Raw genomic sequence first — 22,156 nt, forward strand, 5'->3', positions numbered from 1 at the left:
CACTCTCCTCCTCTCTGCTATGGCAGCAGCTTGTGACTTTGCTTTAAAGATTTTTAATGGCGTGAGGGCGATTCAAAAGGCATGCTTCTGATAGAGAGAGCAGGGGAGAGAGATCGCTTTTACGGTACGACGGTAGCTCTGTGGGATGACTGGCGACAGAATGATAATCTATTCGATTCGACTCGATGTGGTTTGATTCCCGCTGTTCAGCTCTGCTCAGACTTGAAGTAAAACAAAACCCGAACGTGTCGGGATCACTTTCCTCGCCCCGTATGAACGAACTGCTAAACGCTCATTACGAATCACAGAGCAGCTGAATCTCAGTCGATAAAACAACACACTCAGCACGGGGCTTTTTTCATTAGACTAACTAAAGCAAATCTCAGTCCATAACAACATAAATTTGTATAATATCAAAAACATGATGACAATTACTTCAACAACAAATATTTCATTTGCACATGGCTGCGAATGTGAAGCACAAAAGCCATTGAAATCACCAACTGAACAAAAAGACCATAACACCAAGTAACATAGGAACAATAATCATGTATTTAAGATATATCTTCATATAATGCTCTATCATCAGGCAGGTTAAACGTTCAGACCTTATAATCAGCTGTCGCCGCTAACAATAACAAACACTTACGTCCTGATTGTCTATTTATTCCCTTATTCACGCATAAGGCGCGAGAAGTCATTTTCTATCACGTGGGCTGAAGTGACGTGTCACTTCAAGAAATGACTACAGAATTATCAATCGCGGAGCAAGCACCTCGGCCTCAAAATGTGACGCTCGGCCCAAACACCTCGGCATCCAACTCCGCGAAATTTGCCAGTATATTAACACGCTGCCATTTTGAGAGGGGAGTGTAATGTGGCGAGAGAACGGACGGGCATTGCGTGACAAAACTTGTCGTCACCTCGTCTCCGGCAGCCTTGAGAGCAAAGTTTCACAACCGAGTTTCACTATCACGCAGCGATTGTACACAAACACACACAGACACACTCGGAAACACGATCAGACACAAACTCAGACACACACATGCACGGTGATTGTGTGCGTGTGTGTGTGTGTGTGTGTACGCACCAAAGAGATTTTGGTACGCGCACATACGAGCGATATTTTTACGTGTGCGCGCACATACACACCCACACTCGCACATACACACATTAACATCAATCACACACGATCACGTATTATGCAAAGTTAATTAATTCCTTCAAACCGTTGATAGCCAAACCTTTCACAGGCATTCCCATCATACACTGAAGTTTACTAAGACGACACGACAAATTTATATACACAAAACATGTACAGCCAAGCTCGAACTTACAAAGAAAACAGGCGATGTCAGTTAAAGATATGAAGATAATAAATGGTGTGCCATTTTACTCACTAGATGCAAGAAAAACACACATCAATATATCGGTATGTCGTTATATTCCACACCTTTTGTTCGGGTGAAATTATTTTGAATTATAGTTGTGATTGTTTAGACGGTACCTTCTGTGTGACGCACGATACTTTCCCACAAGTCTGGCAAGGGACCGCGGTGCTAGACCATCTTGGCGCCTGTCTCTTCGATTCCCGTAGTCCCATACATTGATCAATTTGCTGCCTGCGACACCTGTTGAATCCAACGCATTATTCGGACCAAGTGAGACGGAAAAATCCACCCACCAATCTTTCGCCATGTGTTTGCTTCGCCACTCTTTTGTTTTTTCTATCCTTGGCCGTTTTTTCCCCTCAGCCTTTTCTTTGCTTTTCTACCTCACTCCTCTCTCTCTCTCTCTTTTAAACAATCTATGATCAACTTAATTTGTTCGAAAGGAATTGATATTTGGCGTTTGTTGTATATGCGTGTGTGTGTTGTGTATTGTGTTAAGCATTCATCATGATACAGCTATCACGAAATCGCTGTCTCCCGCTGTTCGAAGGACGGCGATTTTCTTTCTTTCATAGAGAAGCGTTGTTTAAATAGCTGGATACTGGCTGTTTTCATTGCAGTCGAGAAGAATCAACATCTTGCTACCCACTTTTGGAAGAATGGTAAACTGGAAATAGAGTGGATATAATACGATGACCATGAAAATTTGGTTACTGTTTCAATAAGAAAAGATATATAAAGCTTCAATCAACAATAAAAAGATGTGGACGTGACTTCGAATTGGAAGCATTACGTGGAAGTCTAATATGCTGCAAATATTCACTTCGTTTTATTTTCTTGTTGTTTTGTACAAAGATGACAGAAGTCTGCATACCTTTTTTTTTCATTGTGAAATTACAAACAAAAGTAGGACACAACAAGTCACTATTATTCCAGACCTCTGGTCTAATCCAGTTCTTTTTCCATTACCCCTTCCTTTTGAAGTCACTAGCATTTGAAGCCAAATCATTTCTACTCTCAGTATAGTATAGGCAGTATGTAGTATAGTATAGTCTCATAATAGGCCTATATCTCTTTCTATATTGATGTATATATAATATCATATGTGTATGCATGCGTATTTGTTCATATCAACAATTTGACAGTTGTACGTTTTGTATGTACTCAACAATTTTGTACGATCTGCAAAAATGTAGTTCAATGGCTCAATAAATCATCACATCAACCCCAATCCTTATACCTGAATTTAATCATCACATTATAAGGGCTTCAGTCATTTTAGTTAGACATTTTTTCGAAGCAGTATACAGCTTCAACCATTCAAGCTCCCAAATTCCAGTGTTTGTTGTTGTTTTTTTTTTTTTTGGTAATGGTGTCATGTTTTACGTTTCAGTGCATGTATTTATTTATTTATCTATTTTGTCTAACGTGCACATAAAAATGTGTAGGGAAAGTTTCCGCTGATACATGCTACAACACTGGTGGATCCAGAGAGGGGCGCACTGGGCACGCGCCCACTCTTTATATTTTTTTTGCTAAAACAAAAGAAATAGAAAGAAAAAATGGGGGGGGGGCGAGCGCCCCCTTTGATTTTGTAAAGGCGTCTCCCCATTACGGAATTCCTGGGAGAAAGTTAGCTTTTTTTATTTTACTTTTAGTATCTTCTGCGCTTTCACCTTTTATGCAGTCTTGCAGATGATAGTCTTTGCTTGACTTAACTTTCTTTTGTAAAAGCTGAAGATTGCTGTGTATTTCTCTTTCTTTTGATGAGGGGTAAATTCAAAAGGACTTCGTCTCACCGTAAACTTCTACGTTATTCAGAGGTGGGGAAGACTGATAAATCTTATTGAACAACTATTTCATTTTGCAACAGATCATCCTGAATTCCATGCACAAGTACCAGCCTCGATTTCACATCGTCCAAGCTAATGACGTGTTCAGCCTTCGATGGAATAGCTTCGTGACCTTTGCCTTCCCGGAAACAGTCTTCATCGCCGTCACCGCCTATCAGAATGAAAAGGTAAAGCTATTCATTTCATTTCAATTTAATTCAATTCAATTTAATTCATTTCAATTCAGTTCAGTTCATTTAAATTCAATTCAATTCATTTCATTTCATTTCATTTCATTTCATTTTATTTCATTTCATTTCATTTCATTTCATTTCATATTATAGCATATATGATATGATATCATTTCATTTCATTTCTTTCCATTCCATTTCTTTATTTGTCCAAGTTATGTATTAAAACATTACGGAGATTTTGATTTGTCACACGTTAACGAAGGTCTATAAACGAACCTCAGTGGATTAAAAGCTGTAGCCAGTGACAGCCAAGAGAGATAGAGGGCGTGATTAAGCTTTTCATAGAGGGGACCTGGGAATCGATAGAGGAAGCGAGCTTATAGTCTATTAAATCAAGCGTCATAAGATATGAATCCATAAAATATGAAAGAACAACCGCTGAAAACAACAAGAACTTACACATGACACTAGTGAAAAAAAAATGTATTTAAGAGAGCAAGACATGTGGTAGATTAAAACTCTGTAAATCTTTCAGATGATATCCCAACTTTGTAAAATCATTTTTGTCGTCAGACGGAAATCAGGTAAAATCTACAATGCTTGTAAGAAGAATTATTTTACATTCAGACCTATACGCTGTGAAATATATATGCGCAACTCTCCTTGAAATCAATGTCATTCGCAACAGGCAGGTGAATAGATCGCAGAACTTTTGAATTCTTTAAAAGACGTTCATGATACCAAAATTGGAAAAGACGTGGGCTTTTTTGTCGTTGTTATTGTTCAACAAAACAGGAAAAGCCTACCAGAGGAAGCTCCAAAAGATAGCAATACGCTCGCCCACAATCATAACTATTCTGTGTTTAGAGACATACCTTACACCCTTCTATCACGCAAATATATTGTTACAAACGTAGCGGTTGGTACGTCTGGGTCAATCTACAATTGGTATAGAGGAGACACTGAATGTCAAAAAGTCAACAACAGGAACAATATTATTGTCTCATGTAAACGAAGGCGTTGGAAACCAAATTCACCTGGGCTGCTTTTAAAACAGAACACTGTAGCACAAAGAGTTTGGTCTCATTTTTGGCCCTATGGCGAACCCACACCCGATTCTATAGTAGGCCTACATATACCATCAATCGATTCATTTATTAATTTCCGGTTTCATATAGACCTGCAGCTACTCTGATGTTCCTTAAACCGCCCCCTTAATTACCATTCGTGGGATTAAGTTTGTAATTAGAAGAAATAAACGTCATATGGGGGGAGGGGTACACTGTGAAAATGTTCGTCCAGCCTGGCATCAAGTTGTACTACCTTTACTATGTGTCTGCATAAAAAAAAAAGTAAGCGAGTTCTTTGTTCTTTTCGCCCGTCGGGTGTTAAGAGGACATTGTACGTATTGTTTCTGCTGCATGTTTTTCCTGTTTTCTTAGCGTACTCCAACCACCTCTCGCTAGCTTTGCATTCATTCTTCTCCCTAATTGTCAGCGGGCGCTTCGTGTTTGTCCATCAGGCGAGGAACTGTTAATGCGTTCGCTCCAAACAATTAACCAACATTCCCCCCTCCTTAACATACTTTCTCGCCCCAGCTACCCCCCTGTCCCCTTATACTTAAGCCGAGTACAAACTCTTCGCTCTAGCTCGGTCTTCCTTCGGGCGCTGTGGTGGGACACAACCAAGTTTCTTCCCCCTATTTCTTGTCGTCTTCTTGTCCGCAGAAAACTCGCCTCCCTCCCATCCTCTTCTCCGTGGTAGAGCCCGCGCGCGCCGCTATTTTTGCAGCTTGGTTACCGGATTCGCGGCGCCCATTTCGCGTCCCATGATTTCGCGATGAAAGTCTCATCAGTGGAATCGAACGGGCAAATTGATGAAGTGAGTGGCACTACTGTAATGGACCGTTAATTCTTCGCCCCAGCGCGCTGTTTGCCTTTGCATCAGACTCTACGCGGTTGTGTAAACGCGAGCACGTGCGCTGCCCGCCGGCGACTCGCAGAAGCGCACGCCAGTGCGAGCGCGCTCTAAGCGCCCCGTAAACTCTGCCGTAATGCTGCCAATAGCACTGATACAAACTGAACATGGGTATACATTCTCAAATTCATCTTCTCGCCGCGGTTCTCGCAACTTTGGCCACAGATAAGCGCGTCATGTTATCCGTAAACTGACGCGAACAATGGCAATGTGTGCCCAGACGCGGCCCTGCATATTACATGGAGTCTAGGTTTTCATCTGATCTTGCGCGAGTCGAGAGCGAACACGCGTAGTTTACTCAAGTTGAACGCTGCAACCAGTTGTACAGCCCCGCGCTACCCGTCAAAATCACTTTTTAATAGCGGCTTGCTTCCAAGACGGAAAATAATTACACATCGGTTGTTCTCGACCCTTCTGTATATTTACCCTGCTTCTCAATTTCTTCAGTTCAAATATGTGCAGCGGATTAGAAACTGCTCCGGCCGAAGGCCCACCCGCACCTATTAATCGCAATTAATAGGTGACAAGCATTTTATTTTACGTTAGATTACATTATTTGCAGCCAACCCAGTCAACATTTAACTACTTGATTAAAATAATTACTTCTCCTCGGCAATATCAATACTGACATAAAGAGACGGCGTAATCGGACCTACATTTTCCTTCCCCAAATATCCATCCGCGCACTTCACCCTGCAGGAGAACATCAAGACTACCGGGCTTCCTCCTACCAATGCCAAACACACGATTTCGTTGTTTAAAAAAAAAATCTGATCAGCTGTAATCGCACAGTATTCTTCATTCCTCTGAAATATGTAGGGGCCTATAATACTCTTAAAGATGCAAGAAACTCATTTCTTGTTTACTATTATGTAAGTGACTTTGATGGTAATATTTAAACTAATCTCGTCTCTCTCAGGTACTATTCTCAAGCATCTTGAACCATTCTCTCTTTCAACAGATTCTAAACAAACACGTTTGAGAACACGACATGTATACGTACATCACTATGCATATCACTTGACTGACTCCGACTAATAACAATAATACCACATTGGTATTTGACGCGCCACACTTTTTGAAACATAATTACTTGTAACCATGGTAACTGGCAAACTTTTGGGTCTGGCATATGCCATACCTCCCCCCCCCCCCAAAAAAAAAAAAAAAAAAAAAAAAAAAACTTTAAAGAGACAGTCTTCCATTACGTCAATGCGGAAAGACGACTTTAAGAGCATTGATCTTTTGACAAGTGGTACATTGTCATCAGTACAGTATCATCATACTCTTTATTCTCTTCATAAAAGCACATTATCAACTACAATAAAACATTCAGAAAAATATGCCGATACACAGAATGCGTAAACAAATATTTATTTATACAGAAAATGACACACGAAACAGCTACAGCATATCACAGACGAAAATACAGATAATCAAAATACTTTCAGGGAGATCAGTCAAAGGCACTTTAAAATTATCATATTGTTTTTGTTATTTGCAATTCGAAAATGGAAAAGAAAAAGAAAATTAAATGTTTCAGCGTTTCAAGATGATCCTGCAAAGCCTTTTGCTACCACTAGTACTCCTGACGTGCACAGTGTATTTGGGGGTTTTAAGATACCAGCTTTATTTGGGTTAACTGGATCAGATGCTGGATCCCCCCCCCCCTTAAAAAAAAAGAAGCATTTTGATTGCTTGCATCAGTAAATTGCTTCCAATTCCCATTGTTCCAACTAGACCGCGAACTAATGCATTTCTGGTAACATATCTAATAAAAATTATTTCATCTCGTCAGTAATCTACCGTTGTGTACTTTACACATGTTTATAAAGTTGTTGTCATTAGGACGTCTTGGTTTGTATGCTGGCGGGGGGGGGGGTGTTGACCTACCTCATTTATTCTAAGATTTATATGCTGGTGGGATCATTGTTTTCATCAAAGGTGACGTGAACAGGAATTCCTGTTCTCGATATTTATCCACATTCCATTTTAAACTGTACATTTAGAAAAAAAACTGCTCTTCACATAATAAGAGATCTATAAAAAAAAGAAATGCCGTTAATTTCATTTCAAATCTTTTGATTTACCTTTAGTATCCTGAAAATGAAATCATAAATGCAACATTATTATAATGAATAAAAAATGTTTCAAATATTGACATCAGAATTATTATGATAAATGTCATAACATTAAGATTAATTGACATGGAATTCATTAACCTTGTATAAACAATAATGAATAGGTGGGCTTTTGGAAATGGAGGGGACTGCTCAAAAGCTTAGCCAGTAAACTTTATTCCCTCAGGGGAAAAAAATCTCCTTAAAAACTGGTCAAGTTATAAAAAGTTTTAATGTTTTACAGAATGCAAACGAAGTCGGATGAGAACTTTTTTTGTATAGTAACGGCCTGTATGGGTTAATCAATTCACTTATATTGTTTGGCTATTGGGAGTTTTTGTTCCTCTATTAGAGGCATCTATCAATATACAAGGGATGGATGAGGGATCTGTATCACAACTATCTGTCGTCGTTACTATGGAAACAACATCACTCGGCAGTGGTATAACCATAGAGATGTGGAGCAGTAGCTGCTAAGCACGTGTTTCTGCCATTAGCCGTCATTGGCACCCTCTCTTGGGGGTCTTGCATGGACTGACCTGGCCCAGAAATCATATCATTTTCTGTCAGAGATCAGAACAAACGAGGATCACGCGTTGTTCATCTTTGCAATCGTCGGCGCGAGGAGGGTACCTCCCTAACTAAACCTCCGAAGGCTCGTTTGCTCCCGAGCAACAACATGCTTGCTAAAGTATCCATTAATCTTCCACGTTGTATATACCGTGCGCTCAACTGCCGTGTATATCATGTCATTTGGGGAGCAGCTAAATAACGCTAACTCTATTTCTCGCTGCAATTCGAAAAGGCGTCCATAATTAGAACTAAGATCACTATCACAACTTTTTCTCCATAGATACTATCATCATCATCATCCTAGAGGTCTTTATTGCTGATTTGAAATGAAAATCTTTAACATCATGACCCTCGTATTATCATCAACAGCTGCACCATCAGCTTTGATTATGTTAATTTTGTCATTGTCATGACAATCATTTTTTTTTATCACAACCATCGTCATCATGACGACAAATGAAGCTATCATTGTCATGGTAACGGCTTCATACAAAAAGAAAATCACAATCGTCCATAAATATAAGTGAAAAAAAGTGTTAATGTAGTTCTGGGTTAGAGAACCCCGTATTATATTGATGTCATATTATGTTATATTGTCTCTTTCTTTTATCAGTACAAATTGTTGACGTTTACTTTACACTCGAAGTGAAATGTAGTCTTTTCAAAGCCTTATTCGTCTTCTTCAATTTCCCCCCAAAAAGACATATTCTTGAACTTCACATTATGTATATCATTCTCCCGCGTGACAGTAGGTCCTATAACTCTACACGCCTTCATTTCGTGGGACAGGAAATGTCTGTGATAACCGTTTACCCCGCTATGCACTTTTGCGCTCAGAAAGAGTTCGGCAGCATTTTACAGCCCATCAAATTCTATATAAACTTCGCCGAAATAGCCCATTATTTCCATACCCACGTTCGCCAGCGTCAGAATTTTCAGAGAGGGTTTTGGTAATTGATACCGCGCCACGCATCGGTTATCATTAAAACATACAGGAATCTATTGCGAAGGTTTCCCGCCAAAAAGGATCTAAGCCGAAGAGAGAGTTGAGTTTTACAGAAGGCTGCACACTCCATCCGTGTGCAGAAAGCATGGAAATTAAACCTTAAAGAAGCCAGACTCGGCTGATTGGGAACTACGCTATGCATATCGTTTCCAGCGCGAAGACTTCAGGGACCTGAGGGGGGCCCCTGCATTCCCGCGGGACTGGAGCGAGCGTAAATAGAATGGTCAAGTCCCTCGCCAAAATCGAAATAATTACGCCCCAGAACATCGCAATCCTCGCTGAAAAACATGGGGCCAGTCACGCGACATTGCTTCGCCTAGCCGAACGCGGCGGGCAATTCCTCACAAAACCGAGAAGGGGGGAGACTCCTCACGACGTGCGACCGAGCAGCCCGCGCTTCGTTCAACCCGACTGCACACCGACTACCGCTTCAGGACCGTTATCGTCGCTCTGTTGGCCGCTAGCCTCAAGTTATGAATATTAAATACACGTTAATTGAGACTCGGCTAATCCCAGCTCCCTAGAGCACGTCGCAAGAAAGCTCCGCTGCTTTGGACCCTCACTGCCTCCCGAGAAGGAAGAAAACAAAAACAAGAAAAAACGCAGGACTGAATAAAAGAGGAAGATTCACTATTCCCAATTTCAGAGCTCATTATGCGTCAGATAATTTCGTGGAAGGAGCAAAAGCAAAGCGTAATTAACTGGTTGATTAAGTGAGGTCACACGGCTCAGACTGTTTGCTGAGAAAAAAATCAAGCGGAGAAAGTGTGGCTGGAACCAAAAACTGTAACATTGTTGCCAGGCATCCACTTACAACCGACAGTGAAAATAGCAACACGAAATTATTCCAAATTGCTTCAATCAACAATGTCTTGAGAACAAGGATAACGGAACAAACAATGAAAAGACGTGATATCATCTTTGGCTAAAATTCATAATTCATCCTATCATATGATTGAACAAATTTTAATGTTTATTTGCCCAACAAGATGGACTTTGCCAAGGGCATACGTAAACTGGTAAGAGTAGCTATTCTAGCTATAAGAAGTGATTGAAATTGGTAAAATATTCCAGCATGTTGTACTCCTGTTGATTTTATTTGACAGTACACTGTGCAAAATTAAGAATAGTGGGGGAAAACGGGAAATATTCTATTATTTTGTCGATGATAAAACAATTCATCTTCCAGTTTGAACTGCATTTTTTTAATAAAAACACGTTTATTTTAAACATATATTTTTGGTATATGTAATGTAATACACATGAATTATTACGTATAGGCCTATATATTCTATTTGTCATCATGGTCATATAGTACATGTGTATGCTTATTGTGTAGTTTGACAGATTCGTTAGTGTGAAATGAAATTGTAACATGTAATAATGTAAGAGTAGATGATAAGGGGTTAAGATGTTTGAGTGAAGATATGTATGTAAAGTTACACACCCACACACACGCACACACACACACACACACACATATATATATATCCCTCTCTCCTTATCCTTCTTTCCCCCGCTTTTTCTCTACAGTTTCACTTTTCCTTCACATTCTATACCTCCAACATCTATCACGCTTCTACCATCTCTCACGATTCTCTCTTTTATCTTTCTCTTCTTCTCACTCATATATATATAATATTATCTCCTATAACTCTCTTACTAAATTTCTCTCTCCTCTCTTCATCTCATCTCTCCTTCACATTCTACCTCCAACATCTATCACCCTTCTACCATCTCTCACGATTCTCTCTTTTATCTTTCTCTTCTTCTCACTCATATATATATAATATTATCTCCTATAACTCTCTTACTAAATTTCTCTCTCCTCTCTTCATCTCATCTCTCCTTCACATTCTACCTCCAACATCTATCACCCTTCTACCATCTCTCACGATTCTCTCTTTTATCTTTCTCTTCTTCTCACTCATATATATATATATATATATATATATATATATATCCTATGACTCTCTTCCTAAATTTCTCTCTCCTCTCCTCATCTCATCTCTCCTTCACATTCTACCTCCAACATCTATCACGCTTCTATCATCTCTCACGATTCGCTCCTTTATCTTTCTCTCGCACTCATATATTTCTCTCCTTCTCCTCTGACCCTCTAACTAACTTTCTCTCTCTCTCTCTTCTCTCCTCATCCCTCTATGTCTATACCGTTTTTACTCCATCCCCCATTTCTCCCCCTCTCTCTCTAGATTATTTTCCCACTAATATTTCTGGCATTCTCTCACTAAAACTATCACGATACGTTCCCGCCCGGTTCCCCTCCATTGGTCAGTGCTATCAGCCTAATCGTCCCAGAAATAGATTTTCCCATACAATCCATCCAGTGGTAAGAAAGCGTCTTTCGTCGAACCTTCCCTCCCGACACTCGGCGTCTCGTTGCGGAACCGGTCTGCCGAGTCTGTTGATGATACCGGCTGCCTTGGTCCATCTCACTCGGGTGCGCTATTGCACTATCATGACTATTACTATTAGATGGACATATGGGAGCATTGGGGGCAGCCAGATTGTTTATCTCCCCCCCCCCCTGCCCCCTTTCCCTTCCCCCTTTCATTCTCTCTGTCTCTCCCCCCCCCTCTCCCTCTCTTTGATATTGACCATCGTGAGGTTCTTTGTTTAAACTGATTTGTGGTCACATAGATTATTTCACCGCCTGTTTATTTTAGTGCGCGTAAACTGTGATGTATATTAAATATATATAATATATATGTATTTGTGTATGTGTAATGTTATGTATATATATATATATATATATATATATATATATATATATATATATATAATATGAGTGTGTGTGTGTGTGTGTGTGTGTGTGTTATACATAATATTGACTATGGCACATCGCCCATCACTTCCTTACTTCCTGTACACATTTGATTCATCAAGAAGTTCTCTGATACATTATAAGTTATTATCCAATTCTGAATTGCCCTTCTATGTTAGTTGTACCATACCTTACAGATTCAAAGGAGAAGAACTTATTCTTATTGCATGCCACACCAAGATACCAACAAGATAAGCAATTAAGTGTAGGGGTATTCATGGAACATTCACAGTCTGCAAGAATCTTTAGCTAATTGAAGGAGGCAGACTTGACCAGAAGAAGAAGAAGAAGAAGAAGAAGAAGAAGAAGAAAAAGAAGAAGAAGAAAAAGAAAAAGAAGAAGAAAAAGAAGAAGAAGAAGAAGAAGAAGAAGAAGAAGAAGAAGTTTCACACTGAGTAGGTGCATCTGGTATGAATGTATTTCAATATTATCTTTAAAAAAAACAATATTTTCTTAGTTATCAATTCTTGATTATTTCCTTCCATTTGGCTGGTGGCAAGCATGCTATTTTTTTTTTGTACTGTTTTTCTGCTCCGTCATGATAACTGATACGCAATGGCCCGAATTCACGAAGGTGGTTTAAATCTAAACCGTGGTTTATGCAAATTTTTTCTGCGTGTTTCAAATACGATAGACAGATTTCGTATGCCAACAGACGTTCAGTAACAAACTCGCATTGATACGCGCATGTCAAAGTTACGCCAATTCAACGTTTATTCTGGAGCATAGTCTATTTGTGCCATGGTCTAAGTTTAAACTACCTTCGTAAATTCGAGCCTATAATTATGTGAAGAGTGTGATTATTGTGATTAATCAAGAGTTGTATATTCGTTTGTTTGATTATTGCATACAGATTACTCAACTAAAGATTGACCACAATCCGTTTGCAAAGGGCTTCAGAGACAACGGAATGGCAAGAAGGTGAGTACTCCTATCCACCTTATTTCACAAGGATAACAATTTCAATTTTCAATTTCAATTTTATTTCCATTTCCATTGAATAAACAGAGAAAAGTATATACAATACATTTACAGAACATATTTGTAACAATTTCAAAGAAAACGTACACGTGGTCACGAGTAACAACAGAAATTCCTTTCTAAGGTATACATATACATAATACAAAGATTAGAATGGAAATGGAGGGTCCCACTAAAAAGCAAAGCTTGTAGGGTATGGGACCCTCGGAAAATACGTACACAAAATCAAAGAAACCAATGTCAACTGACATGAAATTAACTTAGGAAGGAAAAAAGAAAGAAAAAAAAATGGAAAAAGAAGAAAAAAGTGGAAATGAGACTATGGTACAACACAACTCAAAAATGCTTTCTTTATCATGTCACATAAAAAGATTGGGGGAAATATATTAAAACAGGGGTTGTCATCAGCAGACCATAAGCCATATTATCAAGAATTATGAGAATATATGTATATATATATATATATATATATATATATATATATATATATCATATAAGTGAAAAATCCAACAAAAAATCACGACCAAAGGCAATGTACACATATTTATGAAATGGGCTAAGCGCTATTTCCAAACATTTTAAAGTTAAGTTCATCTTCAGATGGAGAAAACTAAAACCTTGCTAGTGATACCTTACTTGTTACATAGCAAGGAACTTTCTTGAAGTTTGATTTAAACTACCCCGTAAATTCTTAATATCTTCTACGTTCTACTGGCTTTAATGGCAAATATTTCTGATTAACAAAATGGTTGAATTTAATTCGTTTTGCTGTCAAACTCTTCATTTTGTGTATAAGAATATATACAAATAAGTGGCAAAAAGTAGGCCTACAAACCCATCTTTTTGCTAAACATTTTTAGAGGCAAATATTTCTGATTAACAAAATTGTTAAAGTTAACTCGTTTCGCTGTCAAACTCTTCATTATATATAATGTATATAATAAAAATATAAACAAATAAGTAGCAAAAAGTAGGCCTACAATTCCATCTTTTTGCAAAACATTTTTAGAGGGAGCTTCTCTTGAGTAAAGTTGTTATGATGAGCGACAGGTTGTTTACGTATTCTTTTATCTCTTCAAAATATCAATTCTAAGCTTTAGTTTGGCAAATAGCTCCGACAGAGACTTTAGTCATGATGCTCCCGAATGCGGCTATGGCTCGGCAGGAAATGGATTTTAGAATCATTATTGATCCGCGTGCAGAGTCGAGAGTTAGTAGAGACGTACGGGGTCTTCGCTGGGAACCAGGGATATCTTCATCTGAGGAAGATATGAACTCACTGCATGATTTATTCATAACAATTGCTGACAACTTTGGAATCGTCCAGAAATGCCCGTCACAGAGATATACGACGTGCATTTGGTTGGGATGCTGTAAATGGGGTCGCATCACAGGATGAGCTGCGTAGAGGGGTTCGATCATGGGAAACAAATTGAGCGAGGCCGCCTCTAAATATAGGGCCCAGGCAAACAGGAAGCTGTTAGGAAGGTGATTAGAACATCGGGTTGAACGAACGGGGTCTACACACCATGATGGATTGATTGAAATCCAATCCAACCGACTCGCCAATCGGGGCTGCCGCGTACGGGCGAAATGGAAACGATAGCTCGACGGAGGGGGGAGTCCCGGCGATAGTTTCGCGGCCGACGTCCCCGAGCGATCGTCATCGGAAGGAGAGTTTAGAAAGGTGTGGCTTCTATCGCTGTTGCCTCGCACTCAACATAACTCGATGCATAGCAGAAGAGGTGTCGCGGGAGATTGTGGCAGCCCGAAGAAAGAAGTGTCCCCTCTGATCAGCTAGACTTTGTTTTTGTTTCTTTGTTTTTGTTTTCAATAGTGACGATCGCGGGCACTGTGTAAATTGAATTCATGACAAAGTTTATTATGATAATCAACGCATGTCATGATTACACGTAAATTGGCAAGATAAAAAAAAAAAAAATCGGCGACTCACACTTCGACACTCTTTCCTGTATTTTACAAATTATTTTGGAGTTAACGCGGTTCGATTTCTTCGTGCTTCCCCTATCACTACTCAGATACTTTGTCATATCGTGGCTTTCATCAATCTTTATCTGTAGCATACGCAAAACGCTTACGTTAAAAGTTTTTTTTTTTTTTAACTGCCTTTGATGAGTTTTCAGACATTCCACTGACAGAGCACTGCATTTTGTGAATGTTGGTAATGTCCAATTAGTGTCACAGATCATGACATGATATCTTGTTATATTGACTGAATACCCTTTTCACTGTTTGTATCGTTATAAAACAACATAGTGATAAAATAATAAAGTTGCTCAACGTTGTGATGTGCAAATTAGAAACAAGTATCTAAGAATTGCGTCATAGCGCATCAATACCTAATCAGTTATGAACAAGACATTAACAGACAACGCTCTGGTTTTGTCGCCAAATCAGATCTCACATTTCTTGTCAGATACACACACAAAAAAGGGGAGGGCAAAGCACGAGATAAGTTGGTTGTTTTTTAAGAAACGATTTCGCGAGCGGCTAGAAATTTCCCCATTTGACCAAGTTATAATTATTTCTAACTTTCTCTTTTTTGTCGTAATGGTATTGCTGACTTCCGCGAAAGATAGAGATGATAGCTCGTCTAGATGGATGATAACAAAATGACACACTTGTGGGTTCGTGGAGAATGAGTTGTGAATAGACGTCGACGAGGAAATCTCCTCGATTGACAAGAGGAGCTTCCACTCTGTAATCATTTTTGTATTTTTGTTTCTGTGTTCTTTACTTGGTATATGTATGTAATATATGAATATATGAATATAATGAATATATAGATATATAAATACCACGCGTAGAGTTTTCTCTCTCTCTCTCTCTCTCTCTCTTTATGTATGCATAAAGAGAGGGAGAGAAAAAATAGAAAGATATAGAGGGAGAGATATAGTGGGTGTGTATGAGTATGTGTGTGCACGTGTCTTGGGCAACTTCTATGGCATGACATGTTTAAGCGAACGTTAGAGCAGTGAGAGATGTCGGGCATAAATCAAGTGCCCTCAGGGTAGGCCTTCTCTCTTCTCTCGTTTTCTCTCCTCTATCATATACTCCTCCTTATTGCCATTCTATCCTTCTTTCTACATATTTGTGCGTCTCTGACTTCATCTCCTCTCTATCTATCTCTCCTTCAGTCTCTCTCTTCAAAGTCTTCTCTCTCCCTCTCTCTCTCTCTCTCTCTCTCTTCTCTCTCTCTATATATATCTATTTTCCTCTTATTCAACCTGTCGTTTTCCAAGCCCCGTCTTCATTTAACATGCGAGGGATCGTTTTCACCTTCTCTCTCTCTCTCTCCCCTATTATTATTTGACCCTCCAGGGGATCACGACTGGCCCTCAAGAGGTCCAACTCCAAGATGGAAGACCTGGATGACGAGAAGAAAGGTAAGCTCCAAAGATTTCAGTCAGAGGAGAAGAGATGGATAAGAAGGAGTGGAGAAAATGTATAGCTTCGAGAAAGGAATAACGACCACATGAGGATTATTCACCTTTTGAGAAATTCCTCCTCCTACTGTTTCCATCGTAGTGAGACGTTTTCCCCATCGTTGATTTTTTGCAGCCGTTGCTTCATGATTCTGCTATATTTCCAAGGAGTTTCTATATTTTCTATATTTTTTGGCTAGCTTACATAGCTTATTGTCCACTTTAACATTGATGTGATTCAACCTGTAACTGCTTATATCAATGTGCAAGTACCTATACATCCCTCTGTAGTACTCGAATAATACGAGCGCAGTCCTCATGACATCTACGAAGAGGACTATGACACATAATAACATTCATTCATCCATACATACAAACACACCTGTACACATACAAACATATGTTCGATATATGTGTATGCATATATATATATATATATATATATATATATATACGCATATATTATGTATATGCATATACTTATATATACGCATATGTATATGCATGATATATGCATGCATACATAATCAGAATGTGCAAGAAATGTCGTTTATACTAATAGGTGACAGCATCGTGTAGGGCTAGGTGGAAAAAGTAGATGAATGCTACCTGGATGTTGCTCTATCCATTCATTCGGCCTGCTTGGTCTTTGTCAAGAGATCTGAATTGTCGCCATTAGTGCCAGTGTTTCTTGGCTATTGACCACCAGCTAGGTGTATTATTATTACGTAGAATATGCATAATATGTACACATGATGAGGATTTTAGTCCTCGTGTTGGTTCCAGTGCACAAAAGATAAAAAGAAGAGATTGTATTGTATTTCAAGCGTCCAACAACTTACAATGGTTGCAGCAAATTTTCAACGCGTCATACGTTTTCAGGGCCATGGACAATATAGCATATCATATATATCGCATGTGATGTATATACCACATATTCAACTTTGCTTGTGTGTTTTGTCTACCACTCTTTTTTTATCTAGTAAAGTTTCAGGAATTATCAGTTGTCCAGACTTAATTCATATCAAGTTGCTTGAAATTCTTTTTTTTTCCAGAAAAAAAGAGAAGAAAAAAGAATGACCGACTCTCAGTCACTCTTGGGCAATTAAACAACAACCTCTATCTAAAAAATAAACCAACAACAACAACAACTTCCCCGCATTTACCAGCTTGACGAAAACGTTACCTTTCTTGAAATGCCTAATTTTCTCTCTTAAAATCTCGTTTATTAACCTCTCTTCTCGCTCTTGTAAATGTCCCCACAAATAGGATGCTTCCGTCGCTATTAATTACCCCCATTTTTCTTTTCTCCCTAATTCTACGCCTTAAACATGTCAGCCATCTTTTCTCCGCTGATATCTCGCTTCTCCTCTCGGTGCTCCCTTTTTCTCTCTCCCTGATGTCATGTTGTTTTGCATGCCCCGTCCACCTTTTCTTCTTCTTCTGTTTCTTACTCCTTCTTTTTCTCATTCTCTTCCCCCACCCTCCCCCCCTCCTCTCTTTCTTTCTTTCTTTCTGTCTTTATCTCACCCTCTCCCTTCGGTATACCCTCCGCTCGGGAATCCGGGAAGACATATTTTCTTTATTAAATAACCATTAATATTTATGACCGATGAAATGTGCACAGCGGGTTTGAAATAATTATTGTTTTACGGCCAATTGCGATGTGTATGAATTTATGGCACCCGTTGTATTGACGTGTAAAGATCAGCACAGCAATGATGTAAAGCACAGGATGGGGAAAAAGCCGGAATTCTCATGCATTTTTAATCCTCTTTCGTTTAATTCAAAAGACGGTACTCAATCCATTTGATGGCTTTTTATCCTTACACGCATCCATTATGTCGGTCGGTTGTTGTTTTCATTTTGTTTACTTCATATATTTGTTGAGATGTCATTTCATAGGTTTATATTCTTATCCTAGGCTCATCTTGTATCATTGCGTAATTTGCTGTGTTACGTTACATAATGTCAGCGTCTTACTTGTCGAAATACTCTCAAGGTAAACCTTTACCTGGGTATACATCGGAATATTTTCATTGGAATTTTGGAATATATTTACCGTTTGTTATACATATCAAGCAGTTCGTCGGAGAAATGAAACGCATTGAACCAATCAAAAATATCCAGAATTCAATATCCGTTCAACGTAGCATAATATTGCATTGTGTAAATTTCGTCTTATTGTGACGTCATATAAACAGATGTTCTGGTAGCTGATGTAAATTGTTTGATTCTTCTCGGCCGTTGCCCAATTATGACACAATTATCCCATGCAGATGATGTGGCATGCGTGTGTGCGTGTGTGTGTATGCGTGTGTATGTTTGTGTATGTGCTGAGTGTGAGTGTGTGTGTTTGTGCGTTTGAGGGTGTGTATATGTGTGTTAGGAGAGTGTGTAATAATTTTGCGTGTTTATGTGTGCTTAGGCACGTATTTGTGTGTTCATGTACTGACAATATCACGGTGATGAGGTATATATGGTGTGTATGTTTCCATATTCACGGAGCCAGTTATCGTTCACTTTAACAGAACAGAGAAGATGTAGAAAAATAAATAATGCTTATACATGTAGAGTGAGATTTCTAACTACGTGATGCAATCATCATTATATCTGTACACATTTATCATGTTTATAGAAAAGAAAGAAAACCTTTCCAAGAGAATTTCGAGTGCGGAACGATATCTTATTGATACAAGAGGATTTGCAGGACTTAGGAGCGTTGCTTGAAAGTGAGAGCACTGATGGGTTATGATGAACAGGGATTGCAGAAGATGTTAGTTTAGCATCCTCACGTGTCTAATGGAGGGTGTAATTAACTGCGACAGAGTGAAAACTATAGTATCTAAAAAGTCTATGCAGATATAAGCAAGAAATAGAGCCAAAAAAGATTACGTAACTTCGAAGTAAATGGGTGATGTTTGTTAAGATACAAGGAAACGAGGATAGAGAGTCTTTTTTTTTCTCTAGGTAAAAAGGGAGGGAAGACACATAAGAGTAACTTATTTAGCATCAGCTGCCGTAGCAAGAGGTGGGGAGAATAGGGTAGTTCGCTACGCTTCATGCTCCCGTAGCTCTCCGCCAGGGCCCTGCCTGCTAATGCATCATGCCGTCACGGACAGCTAGCTCCGCGGCATCTAAGTTTCATAGAATATTAAATGAGATATCAATGTTTTAGCAGGGGCAAGACTGAAGCGTGTGTTATCCGCAGATGGGAATTATTTTGTCCTCCCTTTTCCTTCTTCCCTTTCATCCCTCCATCAAAATGCAATGAACAAAAGGCAGACTCTCTCTTCCTCTATCTCTCCCCGTCTCTAAATTCCCTTTTGCACCATCTTTGTAGTTGTTGTTGTTTTTCTATACTTCTCTCTTTCTGCTCATTCCCCAAGCGTCCTATATGTCTATGCTATTTGATATGCACCCACACGGAAGTCACTCACACAACGAAACATGTCGCATTGATAATATTTCCAATTCTCCGCGATAACATGACACACACGTCAATTCTGTAGCAACCCATTAGAAAACAACAAAAGATATTTGTTTTCTTTGATTTTGTAATCATCTTCTTCCAAAGGAGTTTATATTAGACAAAAAGTCTTTTTATGCGCTCCCTTTTTTCTCTCCAGCTTCTCTTAAAAAAAAAGAGAGTGATATAAAGTTATAACGGATAACAAAATCAAACAAATGAAATGAAGTTGAGCGTTAGGCTACATTCTGTCACAGAAAGTCTCACACATACACCCGCTAACAAACTAACAAGTAAACAAACAGACAAAATACTTTAATATGAATTTAACCAGTAGTTTAGTATATCACAATTGTTCCTAAAACTCAAGATATTACGTTAGGTCACGCCTAATGCTCCATCCCATACTAGTATTATATCAATATCTACATGGACATAATGACTAAATGAAAGATTAGTCTTATAGAGTTTACAAAATTATATAATAATAGAATTATATAGTCTTTGGTTTATTGCTGACACCGTCATGATATCATACATGTGTCGACAATAATCTAATTTCAGTTCATTTTGTTTAGTTTGGTTTTGTTTAGTTTGGTTTAGTTTACTTTGTGTGCTTTTGTAACTGGTGTGTGTGTGTGTGTGTGTGCGCGCGCGCGCGCGCGTGTGTGTGTTGGTGTGCGTGCGTGTGTGTGTATGTGTAATGTTTTGTCTATGTTGAATGCGTTATTTGTGTGCGATTTGGAGTTTGCTATTTTTAAGCAGATATGGAGATAAAGTGATATAAAAATGAAATAAAGAGATCATTACCGCAGAATTCGAGATAGAACCAGGTGAAAATGTTCTGCACAATAATAGATAACACAGAAAAGTCAATGCCAACACCATGCAGACTCAAATCTCTATTTGAAATTATACTGTTTACAAACTTGTTATATCAATACATCACATGATGTGGCCCACATGTTCTTATATTTGTCATGGAAACTGCATATAGTATCAAATATGAAATTAAAGATGACGCTTTTGTTCACAAGGAAAGGAAATAATGATATTTATGTGTAATCCCGGCCCATTGAGTGCAATCCAGCTTTGTGAGGTATAGAATCGTTTGAAACGTAGACTTTAAATGATTTATATAAATACATTTATAGCATTTTGCTCACAACACAAAAATGTAAGACTGAAAAAGAAAATACGTTTATGATTTACTTGCTGTCTAAGGAGTGTTCTCGTGAGTAATTGTTTTTTCTGGCTTCAGATTGTTTTCATGAGGTAGCCATAACGAAACCTATCGTATCACATCCGGTTTATTTTGTTGCCATAGGAATGCAATTGACTGCCAAATTTGTGCTATAAGAAGAATAAAGGCGTGTTTTCATTTGTCATGAACAAAGGCAAGTGCGTTGGTGTATACATTTAAAAGAATGGATTGTTATTGTACACCACGCACGACGTGATTTCTAATGGTCAAACTGGCACGAAGACGGAGAAATATTTAACGGGGGTGGAAAACATAACAAAACGATGGCGTAGGAATCCGATGTATTATTCAAAAGCAAAAGCCCGAGGGATTTACAGTCGCGAGACTTCCTTCAAATATCTTCAAATTTGTAATCTGCATAAATTAACGTCCAATTAACCAGCTATTACAAGCCGATGATGAAGCTATCCCCCACCACGTGTGGCGGCATCAAAAAGTGGGGATACCAACAACACCCTTGTCTCCCGATAGTTTTAATTTTCTGCTTTGATGCGCATGTTTCCACGGGTGCATATATAGGAACATATAAAGCGATGGAGGGATGTAAGCAAGTAGCGCAGCAGAAAAGAGAAGATAGATCAGCGGGGCTGACTCCACTCTACTCCCCCATGATGTATGGGGGCAGCGAATTTAAGATGGATGCTGCTTGGGCTTCATCTTGCTCTGTCTTTCCGTCATGGGTCGAGCTGGAGGGTGCAGACATAGAGCACTGCATCCCTCACTCCTCAAGTTATAAGCCGAAGCATCCGCGAATACACTCACTGGTATAGCATCATCTCATTGGGAAGCACCAGGAAGGGAGGGGGGAGTTGGGAGGGATTGGGGTGGGGGAGGGGGTGAGGAGAGAGAATGTACACGACCAAGAATTCGCTCGGGACCAACAGATTCCCGTATTGAGTAGAACACGGGTTGCATGCTGTCAAGCAGTGACAACCGGATGGTGACGAGCCGTGCTTGAAGAGAGCATACCCCAACATTGTAATGTGAGACACCTTAAAGTGATAGAGAGTGTAATCTTGTTCCTTTTTCCGCTCAGTAAATGTTTCAGTTTCAAGAAA

At 39.0% G+C, this 22,156-nt stretch overlaps 1 protein-coding gene across 1 annotated transcript in view; it reads left to right on the top strand.

Annotated features, from left to right (window-relative positions):
• LOC139735035 (uncharacterized) overlaps window positions 1–22,156 on the top strand; it is a 68,573-nt gene that overhangs the window by 44,526 nt on the left and 1,891 nt on the right. The window contains exons 4-6 of the mRNA XM_071645810.1: window positions 3,265–3,411; window positions 12,792–12,859; window positions 16,262–16,326. Coding sequence (XP_071501911.1) covers window positions 3,265–3,411; window positions 12,792–12,859; window positions 16,262–16,326 — 280 coding nt within the window. The remainder of the gene's footprint in view (window positions 1–3,264; window positions 3,412–12,791; window positions 12,860–16,261; window positions 16,327–22,156) is intronic.

Source organism: Diadema antillarum, unplaced genomic scaffold (assembly GCF_040938485.1).
Source record: "Diadema antillarum isolate AM-2024a unplaced genomic scaffold, OU_Dant_1.0 seq00000562_RagTag, whole genome shotgun sequence".
Lineage (NCBI taxonomy): Eukaryota > Metazoa > Echinodermata > Echinoidea > Diadematoida > Diadematidae > Diadema > Diadema antillarum.